At 39.7% G+C, this 27,206-nt stretch overlaps 1 protein-coding gene across 3 annotated transcripts in view; it reads left to right on the top strand.

Moving 5' to 3' along the window:
* Positions 1 to 22,543, top strand: part of EFNB2 (ephrin B2) — a 45,662-nt gene extending 23,119 nt beyond the window's left edge. The window contains exons 3-5 of one of the 3 annotated variants that reach the window (XM_050909950.1): positions 16,154 to 16,246; positions 17,005 to 17,118; positions 18,736 to 22,543. In XM_050909950.1, coding sequence (XP_050765907.1) covers positions 16,154 to 16,246; positions 17,005 to 17,118; positions 18,736 to 19,118 — 590 coding nt within the window. In that variant the 3' untranslated portion in view covers positions 19,119 to 22,543. The remainder of the gene's footprint in view (positions 1 to 16,153; positions 16,247 to 17,004; positions 17,119 to 18,735) is intronic. The other 2 variants (XM_050909958.1, XM_050909966.1) reach the window with 2 other exon arrangements.
* The last annotated feature ends 4,663 nt before the right edge of the window (positions 22,544 to 27,206 follow it).

The following is a 27,206-nucleotide window of genomic DNA, read 5'->3' as shown; positions in this document are numbered from 1 at the left end:
TCATTTCTTAGTTAAAAATATTGGTAATTTTACAAGTGCTCTGAGCAAGTACTTTTAAAATGGAAATGGAAATTCATTTAATATAAATTAATGCTCACTTCCCAGTTATATCCGTAATGGCACACACTGTGTATAAAACAGGTTGTATGTCACAGAAACCAAGTAAGAATTCACTGTATTGAATATTAAAAGTAGAAATCAGTAAATAACTGTTGTGGGAGATACAAAACACTATTTTTTGGTTTTTAAAGTTTGACAAAAAGATCACTTAATATAGGCGCTTCCTCTGTTTAGTCAGGGGGCATATAAAAACCTGATCCCACTTACACAGCATTTAACTTTGACAAACTTCCCACTGAAATCCAGTGAGATTTACCAGGATAAAAGCTGCAAGATTAGACGTTGAGAGATAGTTGTCTGTAACTCCAGTGAAAATGTGTAGCATAAAAATGACCACGCTCAAATAGTTGGCTTTAATGATGAAATATGTTCAGTATTTAGTGCTGCTTTTAAAAACATCCACAGCAGACTAGCTGTAGTGGAACAAATGGCACTGCTACAATTATTACCTGAAAATTATGGGCACAAATGGAGCTCTGTGATACCCTGTCAGTTCTGTCATATCTATGTCATGGATTTACCCAGAGAATTATTAAATATGTCTCATTTTCATTAGTTTTGTATAATTATTTCATTATAGCAATAAGACATAATAGACGTTGCATTTCCTGGAAGATTACAGTATAGTTTGGTTGAAAGAACTTGCTCAGCCTTCAGCCTAATGCCTCAAAAATCACACAGGCCTTGCAGTAATACTGAAGTGCCTTAGGATATTATTTTCCCTGCTCATTCTGGCATAAACAAATGGCTAATTTATCGCTATATTGCTAGCATACTAACCAAGCTGCAGCAGGGGTACCCATACATTTTAATAGGTTGGACAAAAAAAACCCCAACCCTGAAAACCCAGCCATCCTGAAGCTAAAACTCTCGCTTTTCTATCATTCAGGGAGAAAACAATGAACTCAGTGATGTCGGTCTCAGAAACACTAAGAGGGATAGAAAACTAGGCCAGGGCTCAGCTAGGACACCATTTTACAGAGATACTGGAGCTAGATAGGATTTTAACAGTTTGTGTTCAAAAGCTCATGACCTGGCATAGCCTTGTCAGATGCAAGTTTTGGTAGTCAGGACGTTTACTGTCATTTTTATAAGTAATATAATAATCTTAATCATGTATGCAAATCGGGCCATAAATCGTTTGCATACATCCCTATTCCCAGACCTGTAATTTAACAGGTGTGCTCGGGCCCAAAAGGGGAATGCACTGGATCTCCCACCGACTCCGATACTACTCTTCCTTTCTTTTCTTTCTTTCGTTTCCTTTTCTTTCCTTTCTTTTCTCCTTTTCTTTTCTCTTTTCTTTTTTCTTTTCTTTTCTTTTCTTTTCTTTTCTTTTCTTTTCTTTTCTTTTCTTTTCTTTTCTTTTCTTTTCTTTTCTTTTCTTTTCTTTTCTTTTCTTTTCTTTTCTTTTCTTTTCTTTTCTTTTTTTCTGTTTGTTTGGGAGTTTTGAGTTTTGTCTTGATTTGTTGGGTTTTTTTGGGGGGGTAGGAGTGCTATGAAGTGAAGGCAATGATGCATTTTATGTGCCAGCTTTTGATTTTGAAGTATTTTAGGCTCTTGTATTCCCTCGACTAAGGGGCATCAAACAAACCTGACACAAGAGTTTACTGAGCCCAGCATCTTTGCAGTGCTTGCTATGGCTGCGTCTACAGCCTAACCTCACGCTGTTTATGCTGGCAGGCTGTTGTCAGCCCTTTAAATGTTTTGTGCATCGTCATGTACCTTTATCATCTTGCCATTATTTGAAAACATGGTTTGTTTTTCCAGTGTAATAGTATGTGGTTTGTGGAGCTGTATTAAACAGTAAAATCTCTATTCAGATTAGGGGGTTAGTCATTTTGGGATGAGGAATAATAACACAGGATGAAGCAGCTTCCTGAACCCTGTATACCTTTAGGGAAATGTGATTGTACAGGAATTCTTCAAGCCATAATTCTTATATCATCCAGATGTATTCATGATAGGTATAGCAGAAGTAGATCTTTTCTGCTCAGTACTTCCCTAGGTCTAAGCATATAAAAGATGCAAATTTTCTCATTTCACAATTCACAATTCTCTAAAAAAGTAAAAATTTAGATGAGTTTCTGATATGTGTTTTCACATTTAATGGTACTTTAATCCAAAAATAATCTAATCCATTTCTTGGCAAGATATTCCTCAATATGAGTATCAGGATCCAAAGAGTTAATTCTGTGAACAGCAGTATTTGGAAAGATGATACTGAATGGTATTGTGAAAGTGAATAAATGATATAACAGAGTGTCCTTGCTTTTCTCTTCTTTGCTATCATCAATTTTTGGTTCCTGGGAAATTAATAGATTCATTTTCCTACAGTTACCCGATTTCTTTTCAGCAGAACTGGAGAAGGTCAAATGTACTTGAGATCTCAGAAGTATTAATGTTAGATTATCCTAAAATATGCGACCATTTAGCTAACATATCATAAGTCTCTAAGGAAATCCTTAATCAGATACATGAAGGAAGATACATCATGCCCAACAACATAAATATCTGTGCGAAGGGCAAAGTTAAGCAGAAGGGTGTGCAGATTTGCAACTCTGATATTTGCATTAAAAAGTCTTTTTATGTCTTTGCATGGTTAGGGAATGAAGTACAATTTTCTGCTGTTGTGGATTGCTCAGAATGAGCAATGAGTATCTTTTCAATACTAGGGGATTGATCTGCAAGTACTTGGGTCATGGTGTAACTGCTTCAATACCTCTCTCAGATGCAGCGTTTCTTTTATGGGGGGGAGATGTGTTAGCATAGTACAAGCATATATAATATGCCAAAGATGTTTACTTTCGGTGAACAGGAGTTGTCCTGAAGCCGTCCCAACAAACTTGGCCTTTAGTCAGAGGGCATAGAGAGTGCTGCGGTACCCTGGGTTTGCACTGAGGGAGCGCCCTGAGGAAGCCTGCGGGAAGCTACGCCAGAGGGAAGGGAACAGTGCCGCTTGCCTTCGAGCCACCATCACGCTCCTGAGACAGTTTGGCCGAGCAAGCACATGCTCTGCTCACTTCGTCTCTTCCTTTGCATAAGTAAAATGAAGATTATGGGCTGGCATCATCAGCATTAAAAAATAAGTCACCTGCAATGAAGTCTTCACCTGTTCAAAATTTGTGCAAGAATGGCTTGAGGCTTGAGAAGGGGCTACAGAATGGTCCTAGAAAAGGTTCCTCTAAAATGCTTGCTCTGCCTGCGACCTCATTAGCCAAGCTTGCTCAATGATGCTCATTGGCTTTGACATTGGCAAAATGGAATATGCAGCTTTCCTTAAATGTTTTTTGTCAACTTTTTTCAAGTGACCCACTTACATAATTGGCCTCTGGGTTAAATTAAAAAACATACATATACGTTTGAACCCTGGCTGATTTAAAGGTTTATATTGGCTAGTAGCACTACATTTTGGATAACTGCTTTAATAGTACTGTGGCTTTTAAAATCGAAACAGTCATTCTGAAACTTTAACATTAGCTGGGTTTGAAAAAATCACAAGGCTTTTTATGTTTTCACTTTGTCATTCTGTTACAATTAAAGGGCAATAACTGTCTGAGGAAGAACACATTAAAGGACAATATAGATTGTGCCCTGAAATATGGCCCAGCTGGGAAGAATAAATCTCTTTGCGTGGCCAAATAGATTTACATTAAAATGTTATTTTAGTATTCTGACCAAACACTTTAAGCACTGGCTAAGCTGGCTGGCTGGGCATTCTGACACCTCTCTGAGGCAGGTTTTGGTCCGCAGCCTCCTGCAACCTCCCAAACACCTAGCGAGGGCTACATGAAAGGAAACAGTAGGTTTTCCTTTGTTTGGAGGTTAATTCTGAGCTAGCCAAAACAGGGACAAAAACTGTATCAGAATTTCAGTTCCATTTCTTTTGCAACACAGACATTTTTCATGCTTTTTGTTAAAGACACTGTGGGCCAGGAATCTATTGTTATTTATTTTTTAGTGGTGGTGGTGTTAATGAAAGCCTATGTGATAATAGCCACCCCGATTCCAGTTGTACAAAGATCACATTTTTTGCTTTCCTTTCTTGTCCTCCTTCCTCAGAAAGTTAGATAAATTATTTCTTCTTAGTGTAAAATGATACCCAGAGGTCAGGCTTTGACTTTGCTGAGAGTCTTTTAAGGGATATATCAGCAATACCACTTAGCTCTTGTTGAATTAAATATAAATACAGCTCGTACAAATAATATTATTGGAGAAAAAAATCACTGTCTGTGCAGCTTCAGATTTCTAACAGAGTCTAAGACCTACAGGATTAATGGAGTCACAGTCCTGTGGGGTTTTGTCCCAGACCACACAGGTCTTGTAAGAGAATAAGGCTATTTTAGATTGATGGACTTTGTTCATATTCGGTGCCATTACCTAGGCAATACCGACCGTTTATCTCCTTTAAAGTAGACAGAGATAGTTCAGCAGGAAATCTGTTATTATTCCTCTGTTCCTAAGGGAAGGAAATGAAAGATAGGAATGCTCAGCTTGTTAATTGATGGCATCTTGTGAAAAAATACATTTATCCTCCCCCACCCCCCCCAAGTATTCCGGATAGATATGGAATCAGATGAAAATGAAGAATAATTATTCAGACTGGAAGAAAGAATTATTCAGGAAATACTCAGGAATTAAATGGGTTTTAAAATTTCACAGGAAGCTGTTTAATATTTTTTAGTTCCTCATAAACAGTTTGTAAATACTGGAAATACAGTACATTCACAAAGAAAGATACAATATTCTCACTTAGAAGTCTTTATATATATAGTATACATATCAGCAATAAGGAACACTTGAAGTGCTTTGCAAAAAAACAGCTTAAACCGTGATCTTCTACAAGTTGTATATGTTCTTAGATGTACATATACATCCTGAATAGGACTACATGCAGAAGAAGTTTGGGTTGAGTGTGTATTTTGTGCTTTATATGCAGGGTATGAGTAACTGTTTAAGTCAAGGCAGTATGTATTGGGGAGACATGCCATGCTATGAGGAAAGTATCTGTCTAAACTGAAACTTAGAAGTGCACTGGCATACTGAAACACATTTGACTCATTTTGTACGTAAGTTTGGTGATGAGCATTTATCTCATCAAGTGGGATGATCAGTCTTTATTTTATACAGTTGCTTGTATTATATCTGGTACATACTACAGTATTTTAAGTCCTAAAATAAAAGACCAGGAACTGCATAAGTGTTTATAAAGGCTTTAATGAAATTGATCTTAAATACTTGAAATTGTTTGCCTCATTAAAGTCTTTACATAGCTGGATTGGAGGGAAATGTACTTTTGTCTGAGAGCTGCATTAGCTAAAACACTGGGTTGAAATGGTTGAAAAACAGGGTTAAATGTCAGTTTGGACTTACTTTCCTGACTTTAGTCAATCCTGGAAACTTTGGAGGAAGAATATTTCAGGATTTATTTCTGATAAATCAGACTATAAAACTAAGCCCTAATGGGCAGTCTTCCAGTTGTTTTTTTTCAGTCCCAAGGAAATCATGCGAATATTTCTGTGAGTAAAAGCAGGATTAGGCTTAAGGTAGTCTTAGCAGTTCTTGGAGAATAGTCCATATTAGGCTGATAAGGCTGGTTTTAAAAAGCATGTTCAGATCTTTGTTAGCATGATTTATCTGGTTTCTGTTCAGTAGATGAAGACAGCAAAAATAACTAAACTGCAGCAGCAGACTAGTCCTTATGTTCTCACTGAGCTGCTGTGAGAGAAACAGAAGTCTGAATCCAAATCCTGCCAGGGAAACCGAGAAGGATTTGTTTTTCCAGTGTTTCGCGTTAGCACGGAAATGCATTAGACCACAACAGTGCAGTTGATCGCAGAATCACAGAATGGTTGAGTTTGGACGACACCTCTGGAGATCATCTAGTCCCCTGCTCAAGCCCATGCTCAAGGAGGCTCAGCTGCAGCCAGTTGCCCAGGACCGTGCCCAGCTGAGTTTTGAGTATCTCCAAGGATAGAGACTCCACCGTCTGCCTGGACAACCTGGTCCAGTGCTCTGTCACCCTCCTGTTTAAAAAGGTTTTCTCGGGTTTAAACAGCATTCCCTGTATTTCAGTTTGTGCCCGTTGCTTCTTGTCCTGTCACTGGGCACCGCTGAGAAGAGTCTGGCTCTTCCTTCTTTTCTCCCCCCACCAGGTATTTATACACATGGATGAGATCCCCCTGAGCCTCCTTTTCTCCGAACTGAACAGTCCCAAGTCCTCAGCCTCTCCTCCTGTACAGGTGCTCCAGGTCCTTCGTCACCTCCATGAGCATTTACTGGACTTGCTCCTGTACGTCCATGTCTGTCTTGTATTGGGGAGCCCGTGACTGCGCCCAGCACTCCAGCTGTGGCCTCACCAGTGCTGCGTAGAGGGGAAGGACCACCTCCCTCTGCATGCTGGCGGTGCGCTGCCAAATGCAGCCCAGGAGGCTGTTGGCCGCCTTTGCCGCAAGGGCACGTTGCTGGCTCATGGTCAGCTTGGTGTCCACCAGGACCCCCAGTGCCTTTTCTGCAAAGCTGCTTTCCAGGTGTTTAGCCCCAGCCTGTGCTGAAACTCTGTTCCGCCTGCCGTCCAGAGGCTGCCACAGCAGATTTGGTAGCAGAATCAAGACATTAATTGAATAATTTACATTGCAAAAAAAAAAAAAAAAAGAACTTAATAATGTTATAATATTAAATAACTAGTGAAATATTAAAAACTGTATGAACGTAATTATTAAAAGTATCCGTTCTCCTGTCTAGTTATGACTTTTCCAAATTCCAAACACTGGAGAATTAACATACCTGTCCCATCGGAGTTTCTTAAAATGAACCAAGGTGGGCCTACGTGATAATTTCTAAAGAAGCTAAACTCCTTAGTTTCTTATGGTGAGTATTTGAACTAGAGGTCCTGTAGCACCTTGGAAATTCAGATTACTTTATTTCAGCAATGTTCCCTCATTAAGTTTTACTCCGTGGGTATTTTGAAGTTCTAAACACAAGCATAAGCATACTGCAATCAAAACAGTGCTTAACTTCTGATCATCTTTGCCAAGTGCACAGTCATCCAATAGTATCATAATTGATCTCAGTACTAAGGTGCCAAACTCTGTGTTGCTGAAGGATAGTTAGATGATGTAAATAGCTTTTTGTGTTTTGCAATAAAGCACACTTTTGTTGTGCTTGATGTAAAAGCAGGAGATGAAGGTATTCTTTTATTGAAGCAAACATGTGGAAAATTGCTCTAGATTGTTATAGTACAGAGCATCTCCCCTGAAAGGAATGAGGTTCATCTATAGGGCAAACTCTGACTGTGGCACTTTATTGGGGTTACTCCTGGACTCTGTGTGGTCAAAGCAAATAACATCATGTCCATCTAAACTGTTATAACCATGAGACTGGCACATTTTCTCATCTATAGTGTTATATTCTAAACTGTCACTAGGCATTAACTCAGTCACTGGTGAAGTCCTACCACCTAGAGATGAACTCTGCCTCAAAATGATGTTTTCCACTTCAGTGCTACTCGTATAGCAATTACTGGGTCATTAATATCATTGCATGCAATTAGTGACAGTAGAATGAGCAAGAGGTTTGTTATTTATTTAATATGAACTTTCACTATAACCCTTTCCTATCCAAGTGCTACAGACAGAAACCAGAGAGATTTTCAAGGCAGATGAACATCCTTGAAGAGTGGTGTTGAGTTTGTACAATACAGACAATAGGTCCTCATTTAAAGCTTCTGCTTTTGTTTCCAGCAAGCCCGCTTGTCATTAGCAACAATGAGTGTAACTTGAATGCTAAGTAATTCTATTAGTTCTGTTCAGCTGAACTGTTAAGCAAAGCTTGCTGTGGTAGTGGGCAGATATTTCTCCCCATCCATGAGAGGCTTTTGCCAGTAGTGTGCTGGGAGAAAGGATAAATTTACGTAAAATACTTGTTTGTGGTTGGTGAACTGGCTAGTAATCTGTTCTAGATGCATACTTTCTGATATACGCTGAATACATCATAATTAGTGGGCTTACATCTGCCACAGTTACTTCAGCACTCACAAATATATAATTTGTTTATGTAAACTAGAAGCAACCATGTGTGCAGTAGATCATTATCTGACAACATTTCTCAGAGTATGTGAAATTTAGAACTGAAATACTTTTAGAAATGCTTAACTGTAATGAAAGACTTAAATTGTCATTCGTAGTGATACAGTATTGAGATGCTTTTATTTTTTATTTTTTTAATAATCTCTAAATCTTTCCAAGAGTATTTTGAAAAGGGACATTTGACAGCAGTGAAGGAAGTAGGATTTTGTTGTGGGTGGGTGGATGCTGTGACCTTCTGTAATGGACAATAATTCAGCAAATAGTTTACTGTTTAGTACACTTCAGCTGTGGTATTCCTTAACCCAGAGATAAAGTGGTGCTGTTTTTAAAATGATAGGCAGCAGAAACCCGTCAGAGCTCACAGCTTTTTTGATACTTTCCAACTCCGTCTTGCTCGCTGTCTCTTTTTCCCTTTATGGAAAGACTTTGTTGACATAAAGGGCACTTTTTTTACCACCTGTATTCTTGTTGTATGATGCTGTCGTGGTTTAACCCCAGCCAGCAACTAAGCACCATGCAGCCGCTTCCCCCTCCCCCCTCCCAGTGGGGTGGGGAGGAGGATCGGAAAAAAAGGTAGAACTTGTGGGTTGAGATAAGAACAGTTTAATAACTAAAGTAAAATAAAATAAAATACTAACTAAGAATAATAATAATATTATAATAATAATAATTGTAAAGGAATGTAACAAAAAAAGAGAGAAATAAAACCCAAGAAAAGACAAGTGATGCACAATACAATTGCTCACCACCTGCTGACCAATGCCCGATCTGCCCCTCCCGGCCAACTCCCCCCCCCCCCCCGCCGTTTATATAGTGAGCGTGACATTCTGTGGTATGGAATATCACTTTGGCTAGTTCGGGTCAGCTGTCCTGGCCATGCTCCCTCCCAGCTTCTTGCACACCTGCTTACTGGCAGAGCATGGGAGACTGAAAAGTCCTTGGCTTAGGATAAGCGCTACTTAGCAACAACTAAAACATCAGAGTGTTATCAACATCATTCTCACACTAAATCCAAAACACAGCACTGCACCAGCTACTAAGAAGAAAATTAACTCCATCCCAGCCGAAACCAAGACAGATGCCACGTCTCCCTGGAATTAATAGAATCATTCTGAATGTAGGAAACTTTGCAAGAACTCTCTCCCTATTTTGTGCTTAATACTTGGGCAGTTCTTCTCAGTCAGATGACATGAGATGTGGGACGGAGAGTCTACGGATTTCCAGAGGTGTGCCTGGAATTAAACAGTTGGTGTATACCAAGGTATATTACAGTACAGAACTGATTGCCTCTGTCTTGCTTATGTCCTCCACATTGCACCCCCCAAAAAAACCTGAAACAGTAATAAAATCTGTCCTTCTCTTAACATATGGATACAAGTAGAGACTTTTATGGGGAATTATATAAAGATCCCTTTATATCATGAGTCCCATCTAAGTACCACAAGTCAGGCCGTTCGCATTTGGACAAGATACATTTTGGAACAGTGGTTAGAAAAGTGAATCACAAAGTTTCACTGCAGAGCCTTTGTCTCCTTCCAGGCAAGAAGAGGCCTGTTTTTTATTTTACTTCATTTTGTTCTGGTTTTAGCTTGACTGGGGAGGGCATTGCTGCTTACTTGCTGTGCAGAATATAATTTGTGGATCCTGTTTAGATATAAATCCTGAGACATACAACATAGGACTTAATTTAAAAAACAAGAAGATGAGAGGTGGAAAAGAAGAAGGGAGAATTCTTGTCTTTTCCTTCACATAGCAGTTTTGCCTCGTGTTTGGATAGAGGGAAAAAAGGCTGGCTTCAAGAGTATTTGTAAACACTCCATAAGCTTTAGTTTAAGAAAAAGAATCTATCTTAATTTGAAGAAATGTGTGGAGTAAGATTGAGAGAATCAGAGTTTCTGAATGGCCTTTAGGTTGAGAAACTCCTCAAAATTCTGCTGCCACCTTGACTTTGCAAGTAGGACGAATAAAAAGCAGACATGTTAGAAAAACGCAAAATTGTTGGTAAACCTTTTTTATACATTTGTCATTACTGTCTTTGTGTCCTAAATTGTATTAACTGAGCAAGTTCAGCAGGTTTTTGTCTTTTTTATTAAAGATCCTTTCTTAGTCTCTATAATATCAGGAGAAAAGTTAGGGTGTGATTTTATTGTCTGTGGATAGAAACACAGACAACGCGTTGACAGTACTCTGTGCAACTATTCATAATGTATTTAAGTTTTAGCACTTGCGGTCCAGATTTGGGACCGCTGATAGTTAAATTTCGGAAAACAATTTCATTTTTTTAAAAAGTGAAGGTTTCAGTGTCAGTCTCATCTTTTGTCACTACAAACAAGGATAAACCGTTAGTTGCTAGTAGTTGAAATTAGTATATTTATCTTCTCTCTAAACTTTCTGCAGCTCACCCAACGTAGTGTTTGCCAAGCTACCTGTTCTTTGGTGAGTGGCCTGAACAATTCTTTTTGGTTGTTTCAGATCTCCATGCAGATCTGGGCATTGCTACTAAGTGGGGAAAAAAAAAGAATGTAATTTCATTTAATTAAAACACTCTTTCTATTACCTCAGTTGCCTTGTTCTTCATCCCTGGCTGGTCTAGAAACAACCTCCGTGTTGTGATCTGTGATTTGTGGTTTCACAGTGTGTGATTTCTGGTGTTCTTAAACCTGTCCCATAAATTTAGATAATTTATGGGAAAGAAGAATTTTTTATTTGGTGCTTTACTAAGAGAGTCATTAAAAGGACCAAAAGCAGATGAAAGCAGTCAGAGCACAAACACACGATGTCTGGCCAAAATAGTGTTCTATTACTTAATAAAATAAAAAACCCTCAAAAGCTTTACATGCGCTTAGTAATCCTGTGAGTGCATATGAGATCAAGTGCAGCTTTACTTTAAGAATAACTTCTTACTACTGTTGGATCTAAAGCTTTCGTGGATTTTTGCTGCTGTTCAGGCTTTTCCATTCTGTTTCTAAGCACAGCTGGGGAAAAGTGGAGATGGGTAGGGTTATTTGATTTTGTTTAGCTCTGATTTTGAGAAGCCTATTTTCTGATGGTGAATTCAAGCAGTATTTAAGAAAAAAATGGTGAAAATCACTACTATTGGACAGTACTGATCTATCCCAAAGAAACCTGTAATTCTCATTTTTCCATTGACAGATCCACACCAGCAGCAATTAATTCTTGATGACCTTGTCAATGATGTGTCTTTAATACATTGCCAAATGGCTTGTATCATCCAGCACACCAAGGGGGGACAAAACTAATTTTGCCCTTGCCCATCAGTTGGCATCACTCATTCATTCCTATAGTCTATGGTTTAAGGTCCATTTAGTTTTCACAGGAAAATTAGGTACGACGATCATAATTTCTCTCTTCAGCTATGTAGTCCATTTCATATTCAAGCTCTAGAAATAAATGTGTTATAAAGTTGTGTTGGTTCAAAGGATATGACATTTAATTTGCAAGTAGGTAATGTTTTTCATAATCTTAAAACATAAAAGTATGAGTAATAATTGTGGCAGAATTAAGAGGCTGAGATTTTTGTCTGCTGGTGTTTTCTTTTAAGTAATTGTGATGGCATTTTTTTCATTTTGTAATGTGTGTTTTTAGGAGTGAAGGAGGTTGAATTTTTGTGACTATGCCTTCATTTCTAATCTCTTTGTGAATGAGAAGCTATATACAGGCACAAATCCAGCAGCTTAATTCTCCATCTGATTAGAGCAATGTTACCACCCTGATAGGTTGGAAACAGCCAAGATCCATGCAGTGGCTTAGCCTCCTGGGAGGCAGAGTAATAACAATCAAATGAAGACATATTAAAATGTAATATTACTTCCTCTCCATGGGGACTGTATAAGAATCATAGCCAGGAACTATTCTTGTCAGCTGACTCTGTTTCGCTCACTGATTCCCTGCCTCTGCTTTCATGACTAATGCATTTTGTACAATAAACAACACTTGTGAAGTTTTAAAAGCAAATAAATATAAAGCATCATACATTGATTTACATGAGTTCAATATTTTTTTTTTTTTAATAATTTATATATTTTGAAGAAGGGTAGGCAGAGCTGGAATGAAATTCTTTGGTCTGAACAATTTCATTTCCTCTTGTGTAAGTGAGATGATGCATTAGGCAGTGGTTTATGAAACTGAAAACATATACTAGCTTCTCCAAAGTAAGTATGTATCAGCAGACTCTTAACCATAATTTTGTAAGAAAGAAGTCAGTTTTTTCTGGAAGTTGAAAACCCTAACTTATATTCCTTATAAAATGGCAGCTGCTGTTGTATTCAAGGAATGCAGACACACAGTGTCTCTGTATACGGAGCTCGAACATAATTTTTGACTGATGGCTGTAAACATAGCCTATAAATTATTACAATTCTGTCAGAACGTCTTAAAATTAATAGAGATTTTAGGGCAATTATATGTGTTTATTTGTAGGTGTGGATAAACTGTTGACTGAATAATTTAGTGCGCTTTTGACTGTAATTATTAGTTTTGCAATTGACACCAGTGGAACAGGACAGGTCTCAGAAAATCAGAGGTACCTATCCATCAAAAGATTTAAAAATGTTTTGCTACCTGTTTAACAACATTGTACTTACTTTTAGTTTCGTATGTGTTGCTGTATTAATACAAAGTGAAGTGTGGGATCCTGAGAACATTTAGTACTCATGAGAAACTTTATATTAATCATTAATTATGTTTATTAATGTTAATATTTAAGTAGTATCTCATCTTCTTAGCACAGCGCCATGTATGGTAGTTCATGTGTGAGTAATTGCCTCTAAAATATATCCATATTTAGACCTAAATATAAAACCCCCCAAACCTGTTCTTTTATATATATATATATGTATATAAAAATAAACTGGATGGAAGGTCTAAAATTTGATCATAGAAACACACCGGAGAGTAGCATTTCTGTTTTAGACACAAGAAACTTGTGTTATGTTTCTGTGTTTATACCCAAAACTCCTATCATCACAGACAGTGGTTTTTTTAAATACCCTTTCAGTGTGAGCAGAGCTCCAGGTACAGGGTCACTTTCCTGCAGAAGTGTGAGTGCAGTGGAGCAGCTTACATGATAGCGGGTATAATTTTCATTTGGAGATCAATATAGAAAGGCAGCGGCAAGTGTTTGAGGAGTATTTTGTACTCGCTCCCTTGTTTGACTTCTGCACACTACACTGTCAAGGGGCATTAGCAGTATGAAACTGTGTTTTCTCTGATGTCCCAGATTACTTCTTTTTCTCCATGCAGCTTTTCAAAGCTTGAAACGATGTGTTTAAAACTACCCACTTTCTTCCTGGTACACTAGGGATATGTGAGGTTATATTTCGATAGTCTTAATGAATTTTGAAAAATAATTTCCTCCAGTGGCCTTGGGTAATTGTCAGTTTAATTACAGGGAGAAGCTGAGATGGAAACTTTGCTTTGTCACTGAAATGCTCCTCTTTGAAAATTCCCCGGTTCTCGGGACGTAGCAGTCTCTACTCTGAGCTATAACGTAGGCTTTTCGAAAACCCCTTGAAGAACTGTGGAAAAAGTGAATACTTCTGCAAATTCATTCATCTGACATCAAAGCTATGAAAGCATTCTTTTAGCAAGCAAGCAAGGCAGATTGCGCTCGCGTAGGCACACAACCAGACTCATTGTACATCTGGGCCTTCCCGTTTGGAGACTGTATTTGAAGTAATTTTGCATTCTTTTTGCCGTCTTTCTTACTTTCTTACTCTGTACGGAGGTCAGACTGCATCCTCTGCATCTTATTGAGGTCTCCTGCTCTGTGAGTTAAATGGATAGGCCTTTAAAGAATAAAAAGGCATTGATGTTCAGAAGAAGGAGCACTCTATTCAATTAAAATCAGGTAGAAGGTGTTTAAGGAGATGTGAGCCCCCATCGCCTCAATTAAAAAACAAACGAAGAATAACAAAAAATGCAAAACAAAGTGAGTATTTATTAGTTGTACTTTCAGTTGATGCTCAGCTTTGGTATTTCTATTTACTGCTTTTTTTCCCTTGTCCTTGTGCTGGTACATTGGCAAATAGGTCATAAAAACCACTTTCAGCAAAGACACATTTGATTTATGTCCAGAATTGGTTCTTAGTATTGATTTTTTTTCCCTCTGGAAAAAAACAAAAGAAAACAAAACTATATGTCTCCATTATTTTCTGAGCCTGGCAATGCAGTGGCACATTTCAGATCGGCTTTTATCTTAAATTACTCATTGTGCTCTTTTATATTTTAAAAAGTCTTTTTTGCAAGTTGGAAAAAAAAGAAGTAGTTGCACATACAGCCATTGTCATGTTTTTACAGGGGGAGGGAACAAGAGGAGGAACTGGGAGGGACCACGTATAAGGAGAAGGGAATTTTAGGAAAAGAAAGCACAATTTGGGAAGTTTGTATGGTGGCTGTAATTCGAGTTAGTCACAAAAGAGGCAGAAGTGGAACAAAAACAAGAAGTAGATCAAAGGCTAGGAAGCAGGGTTCAGCGGTATGGGGTTTATATCTTTACAGCTAGAGAGAAGATTAGAGCAAGAAAAATACTGCCATGGGGCTAGGAAGACATTGTGAAGGAAAAAGGAAGTGTACATAGGCTGCATTTGAAAGAAAATCCCCAAGGAAGGCAAAAGAGAAGGAGCGAGAATTAAAAACAAAGATCTGAACAGTGTGAAGCCCTGGTTGAATTAGATCCCGTGCTGAAAGGAGAGGGGCAGAGGCAGGAAAGTGCTGCTTAAGCAGTTCACCACAGCCACGACAAGCAGCAAGCTCCATTATATCCCATTTTCTGTTTGTTTTCTCCAGTTGGTGGCCCGGTGCCGGTGCGTGTGCACGCACCCGCTCGTACGTGCGTTGTGGGCCTTGGATAAACAGCTCCAAGAAATGATGGTGAAACTTCCACTCCCAGGACAACCGGGGTGGGAAAAACCCTGGCGCGTTCCCTAAACAGGGAAGCTGGAGTCCACCATCGGCGGACGTGCCTGCTTTGCCACCGTGACCGGGGCACCAGCGCACATGCCAACGGTGGCCGGTGCCTGGCGCGGTGCAGAGTGGCGGCGATGCCCAGGGCTGAGGAGCTGCCGAATAGTTTCCCAGCAGCTGTTGGGGGTTTGCAAGCAACAGCTGGCTCGGGCGGCAGCGGAGGCGCACCCCTGGACCGTGGTGACTCAGTGTTTTGGATTCTGCAAGGGAGTTGTGCTTCGCGCACAAATCGCATTGCAGTGTCAGCTTGCGGAGGGGTTGCGCAGTTCCAGCCAGCGCCTAGATAAGCGAGAACAATATAAACGCAGGGGAAAGCACCCATTTGTTTGTACGAGCTAAAAGGTTTCCGTGAGAATAGAGCGTACTCCCCCCCGCCACCCGCCCCCGCGGAGGCTCCTCAATACTGAGAAAAGTGAGATTGTACTTTAAAATATTAAATGGTTTTCCAATCAGTGCAGAATCTCAGCTTTCACTTGGGTCTTTTGTATGCGTTCACTTCTTCCAGCAGGAGATTTGTAATAGAGGAAGCAGGTGTAACGTGGTGATTATAAAGATATTGTTGGGGAAAAAAAAAAAGGGTGAATTTTCAGTGCTTTGCTCCTCTGAGCCTGCCAGGGCTTCCTTTTCAGCTGACTCCATCACCTTTTAGCAAGGTGCTGTGTTTTCGTCCAAGTCAGTCAGTCAGTCAATTGTGCATAGAAGAAAAGGTTGCTGGGTAAATTTGAAACCTTGATAACACATTCCTCCATTTGTATATATTGTATGGCTTACCAATGTATTCATTCCTTTGGCTTTCAACATTTCACAACTTTCCATAGGTCAGCCTGAGCAACAAGAACAGGTCCTGGTAGATTGAAAGATTTCTGCTTTCAGACACTCATGTTCACATCACTTTGCCTGTTGATTTCCTGATTTTTATTTATTTTTATTTTTTTTTTTATTTTTCTTTTATTTTTAATCAGCAACATCAAATGGGTCTTTGGAGGGCCTGGATAACCAGGAGGGAGGGGTGTGCCAGACAAAAACCATGAAGATCCTCATGAAAGTTGGACAAGGTAAAGACCATCTGCTGTTTCATGAAATCACTTTGATCAGTCTCAATGTCCTTTTAGTTTTCAGGCTTCTTTTAGCAGTGTAGAGCAGAGAGCCAACCGAGTCTAGTGTGGTCATTCCTCCCTTATAGTCTGAAAGCAAAGCCTATTTTCTCTTCCTCAGCTACTGACAGATTTCTACAGAAGGAGGGTTAGCGTAATAAGATCTCTTCATTGGAGAGATCCCTAGAGGAAAAGGTCACCTGGGAGTAGTGTGTTTCAGTCATTTTTATTTTTATTTTAAAAACAAAAGCCACAACTCTGCTGCTCAAAATTATTTAAAATACATGAAAGGAGGGAAGCTAATATTTCTATAGTTTGCTTGTTATGAATTCTGATTACAGAGAGGTTTTTGTTCATTGTCTCTTTTCACATATAGATAACCTATTGTGCAGGAAAAAAGAATTATTCTTCTAAGTAGAAGTTGGTTCAGTAGTCAATCAACTTCCTCAGTTAAACTGAAATGTCATCTGCAAAGCTTTTCTTGCCAATTACAGGAGTCCCTATAGTTTCTGCAGATGGCCTCACAATTTAAACCTCTGAAATAACTAATATAACCACTTTGCTTTAAAAGGAAAATTACGTTCTTATATCTCCCAGTCCATTGCATAAAGATTCTTCTGTTCAAAACCATTCGTGTCTCATGAGGTACCTAGAGCCAGCTTATAAGGCTCCGTACCATCAAGCACCGAAGCTGCATAAGTCGTCTTTCTCTCCCCCAGATCCCAACTCGGCGGGGCTGCCCCGGCACACGGATCCCACCAAGCGCCCCGAGCAGGAAGCTGGCACCAACGGGAAGAGTTCCACCACCAGCCCCTTTGTGAAGGACCACTCAGGTAGGCGTGGCGGGGCTCGTGCCTGGGACGGGGCTCTGGCGCAGTCTCCTCCTTTGTCCCCAAACGCATTTTATTTTACCATTAGAGTGCCATAAAAACAAATGTTTTCATACTGAGATGAAGCAAAAGCCAGTTCTGATGCTCTGGTGGATAGTGTCTGGGAGCTGCAAGTTTTGGCACCAGCTGCTCTCTCCCCTCTTCCACTCCGCAGTAGAAGTTAATTACATCTTGTGAGAATATCACTCATTTACAGGAAAGTTTTTGGATAGGACATTCGCTAAGCAGCTTTACGATGGTAAATGCTGCCTTACATTTAGTACTCTGGCAGATGAACGAGTCTTTCTGTCTTTCTCTTCCCGTATAATACATTATCAAGTGGTTCTCGACAGTCATTTATAAAGTTTATTTCAAAGCATCTATAATTAATGTCCTGATCTTTTAACTGACCCTATAAAGTCTACACATGAATGGCTAGTCTTTCACTAAATTTAAAGATTTATTTTTTTTTAATAATTATCTAAACAAGATAAACAGATGGTTCCAAACAAGTATCTTCAGGATGCATTTCAGACATTAGGTGAACAAGAAAAAAACCTAACTCTTAAGACCCAAGGTCTCTGGAAGAAAATTTGGTGAATTGGGAATGCTACAAAGCAAAACTTGCTGACAGTTGATTCTGGGATTCCCGAAAATGGCTGCAAGTTTTCCTTGCTAGCTCTGTCATTAGTTACCAGGCTAATGAATCTTTGATATGGTGGTCACTGGGCAGGCTTCAGCCATTTCCTGCGGAGGTTCCAGTAGGAAAATCCACAGTTACGTGGACGTAGCATCTGCAGCATTCTTCCACCTGTGAGTGAGCATCAAGAGAGGGAAGTTGGTTCAGATTTTCAAGTGAGAAAGTGTCAAGTGAGCGTTCATTTAATTTTTTGTGACAAATAGTATGACAGTGTGATGGCACCAAATATTCAACAGGCTGTTCGGCACATGAGCTTTTCCTGACTACTAAACGTGTGGTGTTGTTTTCTTTTAAGTAAATGTAAGTTAATACAAACAGATACATGCCAGAGCCATTTTGCCTATCTATCTCCTGCGCTGCCTCAAGCTCCTTTGTTTCATGCGCAAGCAAGAGGAGTCCACGTAAAGAGGCACTAGGACAGTTTAACTTACATCAATATGTAAAAGATAAAATAGCAGAACGGTGTGACACTGAACAGTACCAGTTGTCCTGAGAATTGTCAGTTCCCTGTGTTCTTTTCCCCTTGCAGTCCTGTCCCACCCCTCTCTGCTGCCCAGGGCTGGCCAGCATCTGTTAAAAGATGCGGTGTGCATCAAAGGCTGCCTTGTCAGTGCCAGTCCTCGCCGCTGATGGATGATGATGTATGAAACAGGGTTGTTTGGGAGCAGCACAAAAGTGAGACCAACAGACACAAAGTCTTGTTTAATATTGATTGCTGACTTCGGCTGTTTGCATTTAGCTATCTAACAGGGTAATTGGTTTGTCAAAGTTTAGCTGTCAGTTAATTCTTCCAGTCTTGCTTACTCTACACATTTTTAAGCGGCGTAAACAGGTCGCAGGATGGCAATAACTTTTGTCTGTTATATTTCCATTCTTTCCAGGATCTAGCACAGATGGCAGTAAGGCTGGGCATTCCAGTATACTGGGTTCAGAGGTGGCCTTATTTGCAGGGATTGCATCAGGGTGCATCATTTTCATCGTCATCATCATCACTTTGGTGGTTCTTTTGTTGAAGTACCGGAGAAGACACAGGAAGCATTCCCCGCAACACACGACAACTCTCTCACTTAGTACGTTAGCCACCCCAAAACGCAGTGGCAACAACAATGGTTCTGAGCCCAGTGACATTATCATTCCTCTAAGGACTGCAGACAGTGTCTTTTGCCCCCACTATGAAAAGGTCAGCGGCGACTATGGACATCCGGTGTACATAGTTCAAGAGATGCCTCCTCAGAGTCCAGCAAACATTTATTACAAGGTCTGAGAAACACACAGCCAACTGTGTGGTACAGTTGAGTCGTAGAGGAAACTCACTGGTCAAATGCTTTCTGTTGGGGTTTGTGATGACGCCTTGTGCGCTAGCATTGACTCAAGCACAGGGGGGAGAAGGCAACAGCTCTTTCTCCGGGAGCCGACGCGAGCTGGACAGCTTACCTAGTCTGTAGAATTCCTATCTCGGTGAATAAGTATTCACTAAAAGCTGGAAGACTTTTATGTAGAAGATGCCCATTCTGATTGCTGTACTCTTGTTACATTCATCATCCTCAAAGCCATGTGCTGCGGGCGTTCAGGCATGTACAAAAGCCAAGGGAAGATGGAGTGATCCGTGGATGTTAATAGCTCTAGGCATCCTGGGAAGGTGCTCTAGGATATATCAAGCTTGAAATGCAATCTTCTGACTTTTGTGTGTCTCTCTCAGTGCGTACTGGATTTGTCACACAGACCTTAGTGTCTAAGTAAGACTTGTTAAAGTTCTCTTGCTTTTAGTCCGTCACTGTTCCATTTGTTTCTGTTACCCGGGCCTCTGCCATCCTTCACATAAGATTTCCTTTCACTCCACCTCCTGAATCACTAATGGAACATTAATGTTTGGAGATCCGCACTCCATCCATCTGCTACAGCAGCCTCACTCGAATGGGTAATGCATTTATAGAAATCATGTTTGATAGTAAGGAGCCTTCCAGCCAAAAAGTTAGGCTGTCAACAAAGTCAAGAGCAGGACTGGGTGGTGGAGGGAAGGGCTGACTGCAGTTGCAGTTGAATACTGCTGCCTCAAAAATAGAAGCTGGGAAGAAAAAAGAAAAAAAAAAAACATTTAGGTAGCACAGCACTTTGGTATGCTAAGTTTTAAGAGGCAAGTAGGAGACACAATAACATGCGCAGTGGATTAGGGCTGCATTTGAAGGAATTCATGGTTATCAAATACCAGTGTGCAGAAAAAAATAGTACCTTCAATACAGTAGAACAAAGGGGTATTGTTAGTGAACAAGCTTGGAGAGGACAAGACAACAGCAGGCCGCTGAGGATATATTAGGGCAGGGCTGTTGTGGTACTGGCAATAAAATATACAGCTTTGAAGCTGTAGCGAAAATGTAGTCTGCTTTGGATGACTTTTAAGCAGACTCAGCTGCTATACTATCACGTTATACTAAACACAGGGAAAGCATTTAAGAAAATAGCAGAGAGCCAAATCTGACCAAGATGATTATAAGCCAACGGGTCAAATGAGCTGTAATTCTATCACTGGTAAAGTTGTGGAAAAAAAAAAAAACCCTTTCTCATCTCTAAAAGTAAGACAGGATTTCTTTCTGACTGAGCCTTTTGACACTTTGGTTTATTGTAGTGCTGTCTGTGCACAGTGAGTGTAGGTACTGTGACTGACACAGCCGTTCATTGGTGCTCTGTTGCAAAGTTAAAGCACATATGGCAAACCTCTTGCAGTCCGTAAGAATAAAATAAATTATGACACTGAGATGGAGAAGGAAGATATGTCTTATTTATAATAGGTGTATAGAACACAAGGGATATAAAGTGAGAGTTTTTCTTTCATTCGTTCTTTCTTACTTTTTTGTTTTGGTTTGCTTTTTTTACTAATATATATTTTAAGATTGCACAGAATCTACACCAGAAGATGTGAAATTCATTTGCGGCAATTAAATAGTCTTAACTTGTCATCATTTTACATATATATGTGTGTGTGTGTGTATATGTATATACACACATATATATGTTTATATATGCATATATATGCATACATATGTACACATTTTACAAAAAAGAAACTCCTTCTGGGAAAAACATCAGCCATCCAAAAACAACAATGGGAGCATATTTAAAAAAAAAAAAAAATCCAAAGCATCTCATAAGAGAAAACTAGGAAATATAAGGCCCAAAATACCAGGAAGTCAAATGTTACTGCATCACGTATTTAACAATGACAAGGTGTGCCGGCATTTATTTTCTGTGTTGTATTTTCCCTTGCCTTATGGGCTGATGTGTTCTGTAGATTTCATTGAGGTTCATAGAGGGGGGGGTTCAGGTTAAAGTTTTCTCTTTAGCATGGCTATTCCCCTAAAGCTCCCACCCTAGGGAGGAAATAAAAAACCTCTACTTTTATATGTGCTATGCAAATAGACATTTCTAACATAGTCATGTTACTATGGTAACACTTTGCTTTCTGATTTGGAAAGAAAATGTAGCAACAGCATTTCGGGGTTCTCAGACCTCTGGTGAGCACCTGCAAGAAAAAAAAAAAAAGAAAAAAAATCTGTCATAGAAATGATCACTCTGTTTCCTGAACCTGAAAATGATGTTGGGATGTTGGTCCAAAAGAGAGAAACAAAACAAAAAAAATCCCAACCCATGGTTCTGTGGAAGGTTACCATGGTGACTAACTACAGTACATATGTAATTCTTTTCAACAACCCTTCCTTTCTGTGAATCCATCCATACAAGGTTCTCTTGTAAGTCATTAAGATTTTATTTTGGGGGAGGGGGAGGAAGGGAGAAGATGGGTTTACTGATACTGATTTTTATTAAATCAAATCTATGCTTCATCAGTTGGCTACATTCTAGTTATGTACTAAACTGTGAAAAAAAATCAGACGAATTGCTCAAGAGCAACCTGCAACCAATTGAAAAAAAAAAAATGTTCTGTGCGTCTGTTTTGTGTCTGGTGCAGAATTATGACAATCTACCAACTGTTCCTTTATTTGACGTTGGTCCAGCTTTGAGAAGTTACTGTAAATGCCTTGCTTGTATGATCATCCCTAGTCACCCGACTTGGAATTTGCACCATCATGTCTAAGTGAAGATGCTGTAAATAGGTTCAGATTTACTGTATATGGATTTGGGGTGTTACAGTAGCCTTATTCACCTTTTTAAATAATAAAAAAAAACCCACATGAAAACAAGACAAAAATGGCTTTTCTTAACCAGATTGTGTATATAGAGCAATGTTGGTTTTTTATAAAGTCCGAGCAAGATGTTTTGTATAAAATTTGAATTTTGCAATGTATTTAGCTACAGCTTGTTTAAAGGCAGTGTCATTCCCCTTTGCACTGTATTGAGGAAAAAAATGGTATAAAAGGTTGCCAAATTGCCGCATATTTGTGCTGAAATTGTGTACCATGAATATTTATTTAAGAATTTCTTTGTCCAGTTTGTAAGTAACACAGTATTATGCTTGAGTTATAAATAATTTCTTCTTTCTTTTTTTTTTGGTTTTGTTTTGTTTTGTTTTTTGTTTGTTTGTTTGTTTTGTTCTGTTTTAAAACTAGCCGGTCATAAGTTTGAAATCTGCTTTAGTTCCACATTGCAATTAGTTCCCAGAAAATGAAAATTATGAAAATCACATTCCACGTCTGTTTCAAACTGAATTTGTTCTTAAAAAAATAAAATACTTTTTTCCTATGGAAACTTTGCCTTCTAAGTATTTTCTTCTTTTGTTTTGCAATATTTTCTTTTTTAAAAGATGAAAATAAATAAGAAAGCCACCAAGCCTGCCTCCCTCTGCCCCTCCCTTTCTCCCTTATTCTCTCTCTCTCTCGTCTCCCCCATCTCTCCACCCTGATTGCTAGTGGTTTATAGGAAAAAAAGCTCCTTATAATACACTGACTTCTGTTAACCTACTTCTTTCCCAGACTTTCTCTTACATGTATCAGCAGATTTTAAAAAACACATGGGGGTCTTCTGCCCTTGGAAGTCAGTGAGCTTCAGTCAGGTGCAGTAGCCAGGTTGCCTGGATGATCTGGGAGGTGAGATGATTGTAACCACACAAATAATTCCCAGACATTATGGAGTGGATTTATACTATGGGCAGAGTCAGAGAAAAAAATACACCTGAAGCTTTCTGGGCACTGTTGCTGTCACTGCTGCTCCTGAGGAGGGGGAGTGCCAAGCCTGGGGTGGCAGGGCTGAGCAAGAAGGGACAGGAGATGGAAGACGTTGGGAGAATGGTGAAGAATTAGAAATGCTGCAAAGTCAAAACATCTCTGCATGGTTCCTTCAGTGGGGCCACGCATTGTCCTGTCCCTGCTTTGTCCTGTCCCTGCTTTACTGTGCCTTAAGTTAAGGGAGATGGGGGCCCATGTGCAGGTGACACAAGCCTTAATACAAGATCTGTGGTTGTGTTGCTCTAATTTTCACTAGGATAACCAGTTCTCTCATTTAATAAATAATATCTTCATTTTTTGACAAAGCCTGGTCACCCTGTGTTGTGGTTTAACCCCAGCCAGCAACTAAGCACCATGCAGGTGCTCGCTCCCCCCTCCCCCCTCCCAGTGGGATGGGGAGGAGAATCGGGGAAAAAAAAGTAAAACTTGTGGGTTGAGATAAGAACAGTTTAGTAACTAAAAATATAATAATAACAACAATAATAAAAATATAATAACTATAATAATAATAGTAATGAAAAGGAATATAACAAAAAGAGAGAAATTAGACCCAAGAAAAGACAAGTGATGCACAATGCAATTGCTCACCACCTGCTAACCGATGCCTGAGCAGCAATCCCCACCTCCCAGCCAACTCCCCCCTGTTTATATACTGGGCATGACGTTCCATGGTATGGAATACCCCTTTGGCTAGTTCAGGTCAGCTGCCCCGGCTCTGCTCCCTCCCAGCTTCTTGCACACCTGCTTGCTGGCAGAGCATGGGAAACTGAAAAATCCTTAACTTAGGATAAGCACTACTTAGCAACAACTAAAACATCAGCGTGTTATCAACATTATTCTCACTCTAAATCCAAAACACAGCACTGTAGCAGCTACTAGGAAGAAAATGAACTCTATCCCAGCCAAAACCAGGACACGCTGAAAGTGAAGCACCTTTCAGTTTTTTAGCAGCACATAAATGCAGGCGTGATCATCCATGGAGTAACAGGTGGGAAGGTCTACAGAGGGGAAAGATGCATTTGTCACTTTAACAACAGATGCCAATTTGTCATAGAATTTTCACTGAAGAAAGGCAGCTAGTTATTCATAGTACTGGTCACGCAGTTCCCATTTGTCAAATTATTTTTTCTTTTCTGAATAATCAGGGAAAAAAATGACTGTATGGCAAAGGCAGTATATGTGTTGCAATGGCACAAGTATTCTGAAACCAGACATACAGAAAGCCCTAGAGACTGTGGAGCGGTTGGGCTAGCATGGCTTCTTGCTGACGGAGCTCATTTTATAGGTCCAGTTTACAGAATCTGTGCTGGAAGTTGACCTTAGAGGGAAAGTCACACAGTGGCACTTAGGTTCACCTCCTGACTCTGCTACAGATGTCCTTGGGAGAGTTACTTGGTCCAGCAGAAGGCGTAAGTGCCCATGGTGGAGCATGTGAGCATCCTCCGACTTCTCAGTAAATCACTTGGGCCTAATCCTGCATTTATGGCCATAAGTCACTTAAAAGGAGGTAGTCTTGGGTACTCAGAGGCACATGCATACTTGGCTGGATTGAGACTTCACTCCCTGCTTCATGCTTGCACATGTGGGATTTCACGTGCTCATCTCAGTGGGTTGTCATGATGGTCCCCACATCATTAATGGCTGTGAGGTGCTCAGGTCTGGTCTACGCTAAAAGCTTGTCTGATACAGCCATCTGTTAGAGCTGTGACTCTAGCTTAGTTAAGGCTAAGGCCTTAGTTTTTATTTTAGGCATTGGTAAATACTGGAAGATGGTGATAAGAAAAATAATTTGATAGTGTCAAGTTTACATAGCATTTTCATTTCTGTGCCTCTTTTTTCCACCTATGATAGACATATATTATTATATAATTTTATATATATTATATTTATAACTAGCTAACAAAGTATAACTAACATTATAACTGTGTATACTGACACCCACACACCCCTATTTTTGTCACTGTTTTAGCAATAAGGGAAAAGCAGTGTTGCTATAAACGGTGTCTCCACTGGGGGGAAAAGATGGTTGCCGGTGTAACTGTCTGTATAGTTATGCCTGGGGACGAGGATGCTGGCTTAACGGGAGGGCCTTGCACACATATCTTCACAAACATAACAGAACCTCCACTGAGTCTGCTAAACTCATTTTAGTAAATAGTATGTGCCTTAGACACTCAGCATAAAGTCATTGGCTTATAACCCGTCTTTTATAACTTGCAGAGGAAAAAAAAAAAAGTCATACTTCCATTTTGCACTGCTGCTGACACTGCACTATTAATTATCAAACAAGCACAAAATCAGAATTTACTGCCTTTATTATGAAACTGGTTCCCTGGCAAGAACTAGTCCAAGTCAATAGGCTCTGCTAAGTGGAAAATAAAATTATAATTCACAGTTGTTATCCATCTAGAGTGGAATAAGGATCTGTTACATAAAATAGCGCCTCACAAAGTAAGCATAACAATGTTACTGCCTAGGTTTAAAATGTTATACCTCTTTCTTTAGCCTTCCTCTTTAGCTTTGCTGTGATGCATTTACCAAATGCTCGTTCAGTCAGCAGTATGCTTGTTTTGACTCTATGGGCACTGTAAATTTTCTTTTTGCAGAAAAGCTTAAAACTGTGTAGTGGTTAGCAAAATAAAGGAAAATGAAAACTCAGTCTTTCTAAGAGACATTCTCCATCTTCATAGCCACAATAGAAATTTTGGTGGGGAAGAAGCCCAGGGTTTAAAAACACCAAACATCATACTCATTATACAGTTGGCATGTCATTACATGAAGCATCAGATCAGAAATCAAGTAATATTTGTTTTGGAAAAAGATGAGTGTTGGAGGGTATACCACAGTGTATTCATGATTGTGCCATTCATAATCCAAATGGTGCTGGATTCAGCTGACTGAGCTATCATCTATGAAATAAAATAATATCTGTCTTTCACATGACTCACAGAAATACTTTGATGCTTAATTAAGGCATAATGCAACCCATAGGAGTCACCCGACAGATAAAATCATGGGGCTGATGGTGGAACTGGAGTTCTTATTGGAAGTAGTGTGCAGATGATATCCTTGCCTGTGCCTGGATCTGCCGATGATGGGTGAGGTGCTGGCAAACAGGGGCTGGCGACTCTTGTGAAACAGGGGCAAGAGCCTGCCCACGCGCGGTGAGGATGAGGAGGGGGAGCTGCAGGCGGCTGTTCCTGGAGAAAGGCCTGTGGAGCAGCGGGAGGAGGCGAGGAGAGGGAAGGTGTGTGAGAGGGCACTGACTTCCTGAGGAGGAGGCTTGGGGACATCTGTAATGACAAAATCCCGGGAACAAATCAGACCAAGATGACAGGCCCAGCTGTGGACGTAAGTTAGAGAGACAGGGTCTCTGCAGCTCTGGTAAAGGCTTCGGTGGAAAACAGGTAACAGCAAGCAGAAGAAAACTGATGAAAGGCAAATAAGTATAATATTTGATAAGTGTTGGCTGTTGTTTCGAGCAGGTGAGGAGATCAGGCCAGGTTGTTCTGCTAGACACTAAGAGGAGAAAGAGCCTACGCAGGATGGATAACTGAGACCAGAACTCAGTGTTTTCTGCAAGCTGGGATCCTGTGAAAAAGAGATCAAAGATCTGCAAGAACTGAATAACTGTAGGACTATTAAAAGTCTAAACAGCAGAGAATCCTGTGCATAGCTGTCATAACCTCTGGAATAGGACTTCTGTTTTCATAAGTGCATTGACAGAGCCTCATGTGCTTAGGCTGCTGAAGAAGTGCAATTAATTTAATAATATGGGGAATCCATTGAGGGTGGGGGAATGGTTGCTTCTAGATCAGACCTTCAGTGGATATAAATTAGCATAGTGCATTTTGATATCTGAGCCTACTTATCACAGTTCAGAACTGCACATGCATAAGCAATACTCATACAGATTTTATTATACCTCTTAGCTATGAGAAAGTGCTTTATAAGAGTGTTGTCCTGAATATTATAAAGACTGTACTCAAAAACATACCAACAGTGACATGCTTTTATAAGACTGCTATTAATGCCATAAAAATTGTAATTTGTATTTTATTGAACATCTTCAGCAATTTGCTGTATCTGTTCATTAAAAGTAGGTTGGATTACTAGCAAATGTATAATAAAAATTGTTCACATTTTAATGTGTCTTTTTGTCTTCTCTTCTAACATTT

Source organism: Gymnogyps californianus, chromosome 1 (assembly GCF_018139145.2).
Source record: "Gymnogyps californianus isolate 813 chromosome 1, ASM1813914v2, whole genome shotgun sequence".
In the NCBI taxonomy this organism is placed as follows: Eukaryota; Metazoa; Chordata; class Aves; order Accipitriformes; family Cathartidae; genus Gymnogyps; species Gymnogyps californianus.
The sequence above is the reverse complement of the archived record's forward strand: the minus strand, read 5'-3'. Positions and strand labels throughout refer to the sequence as shown.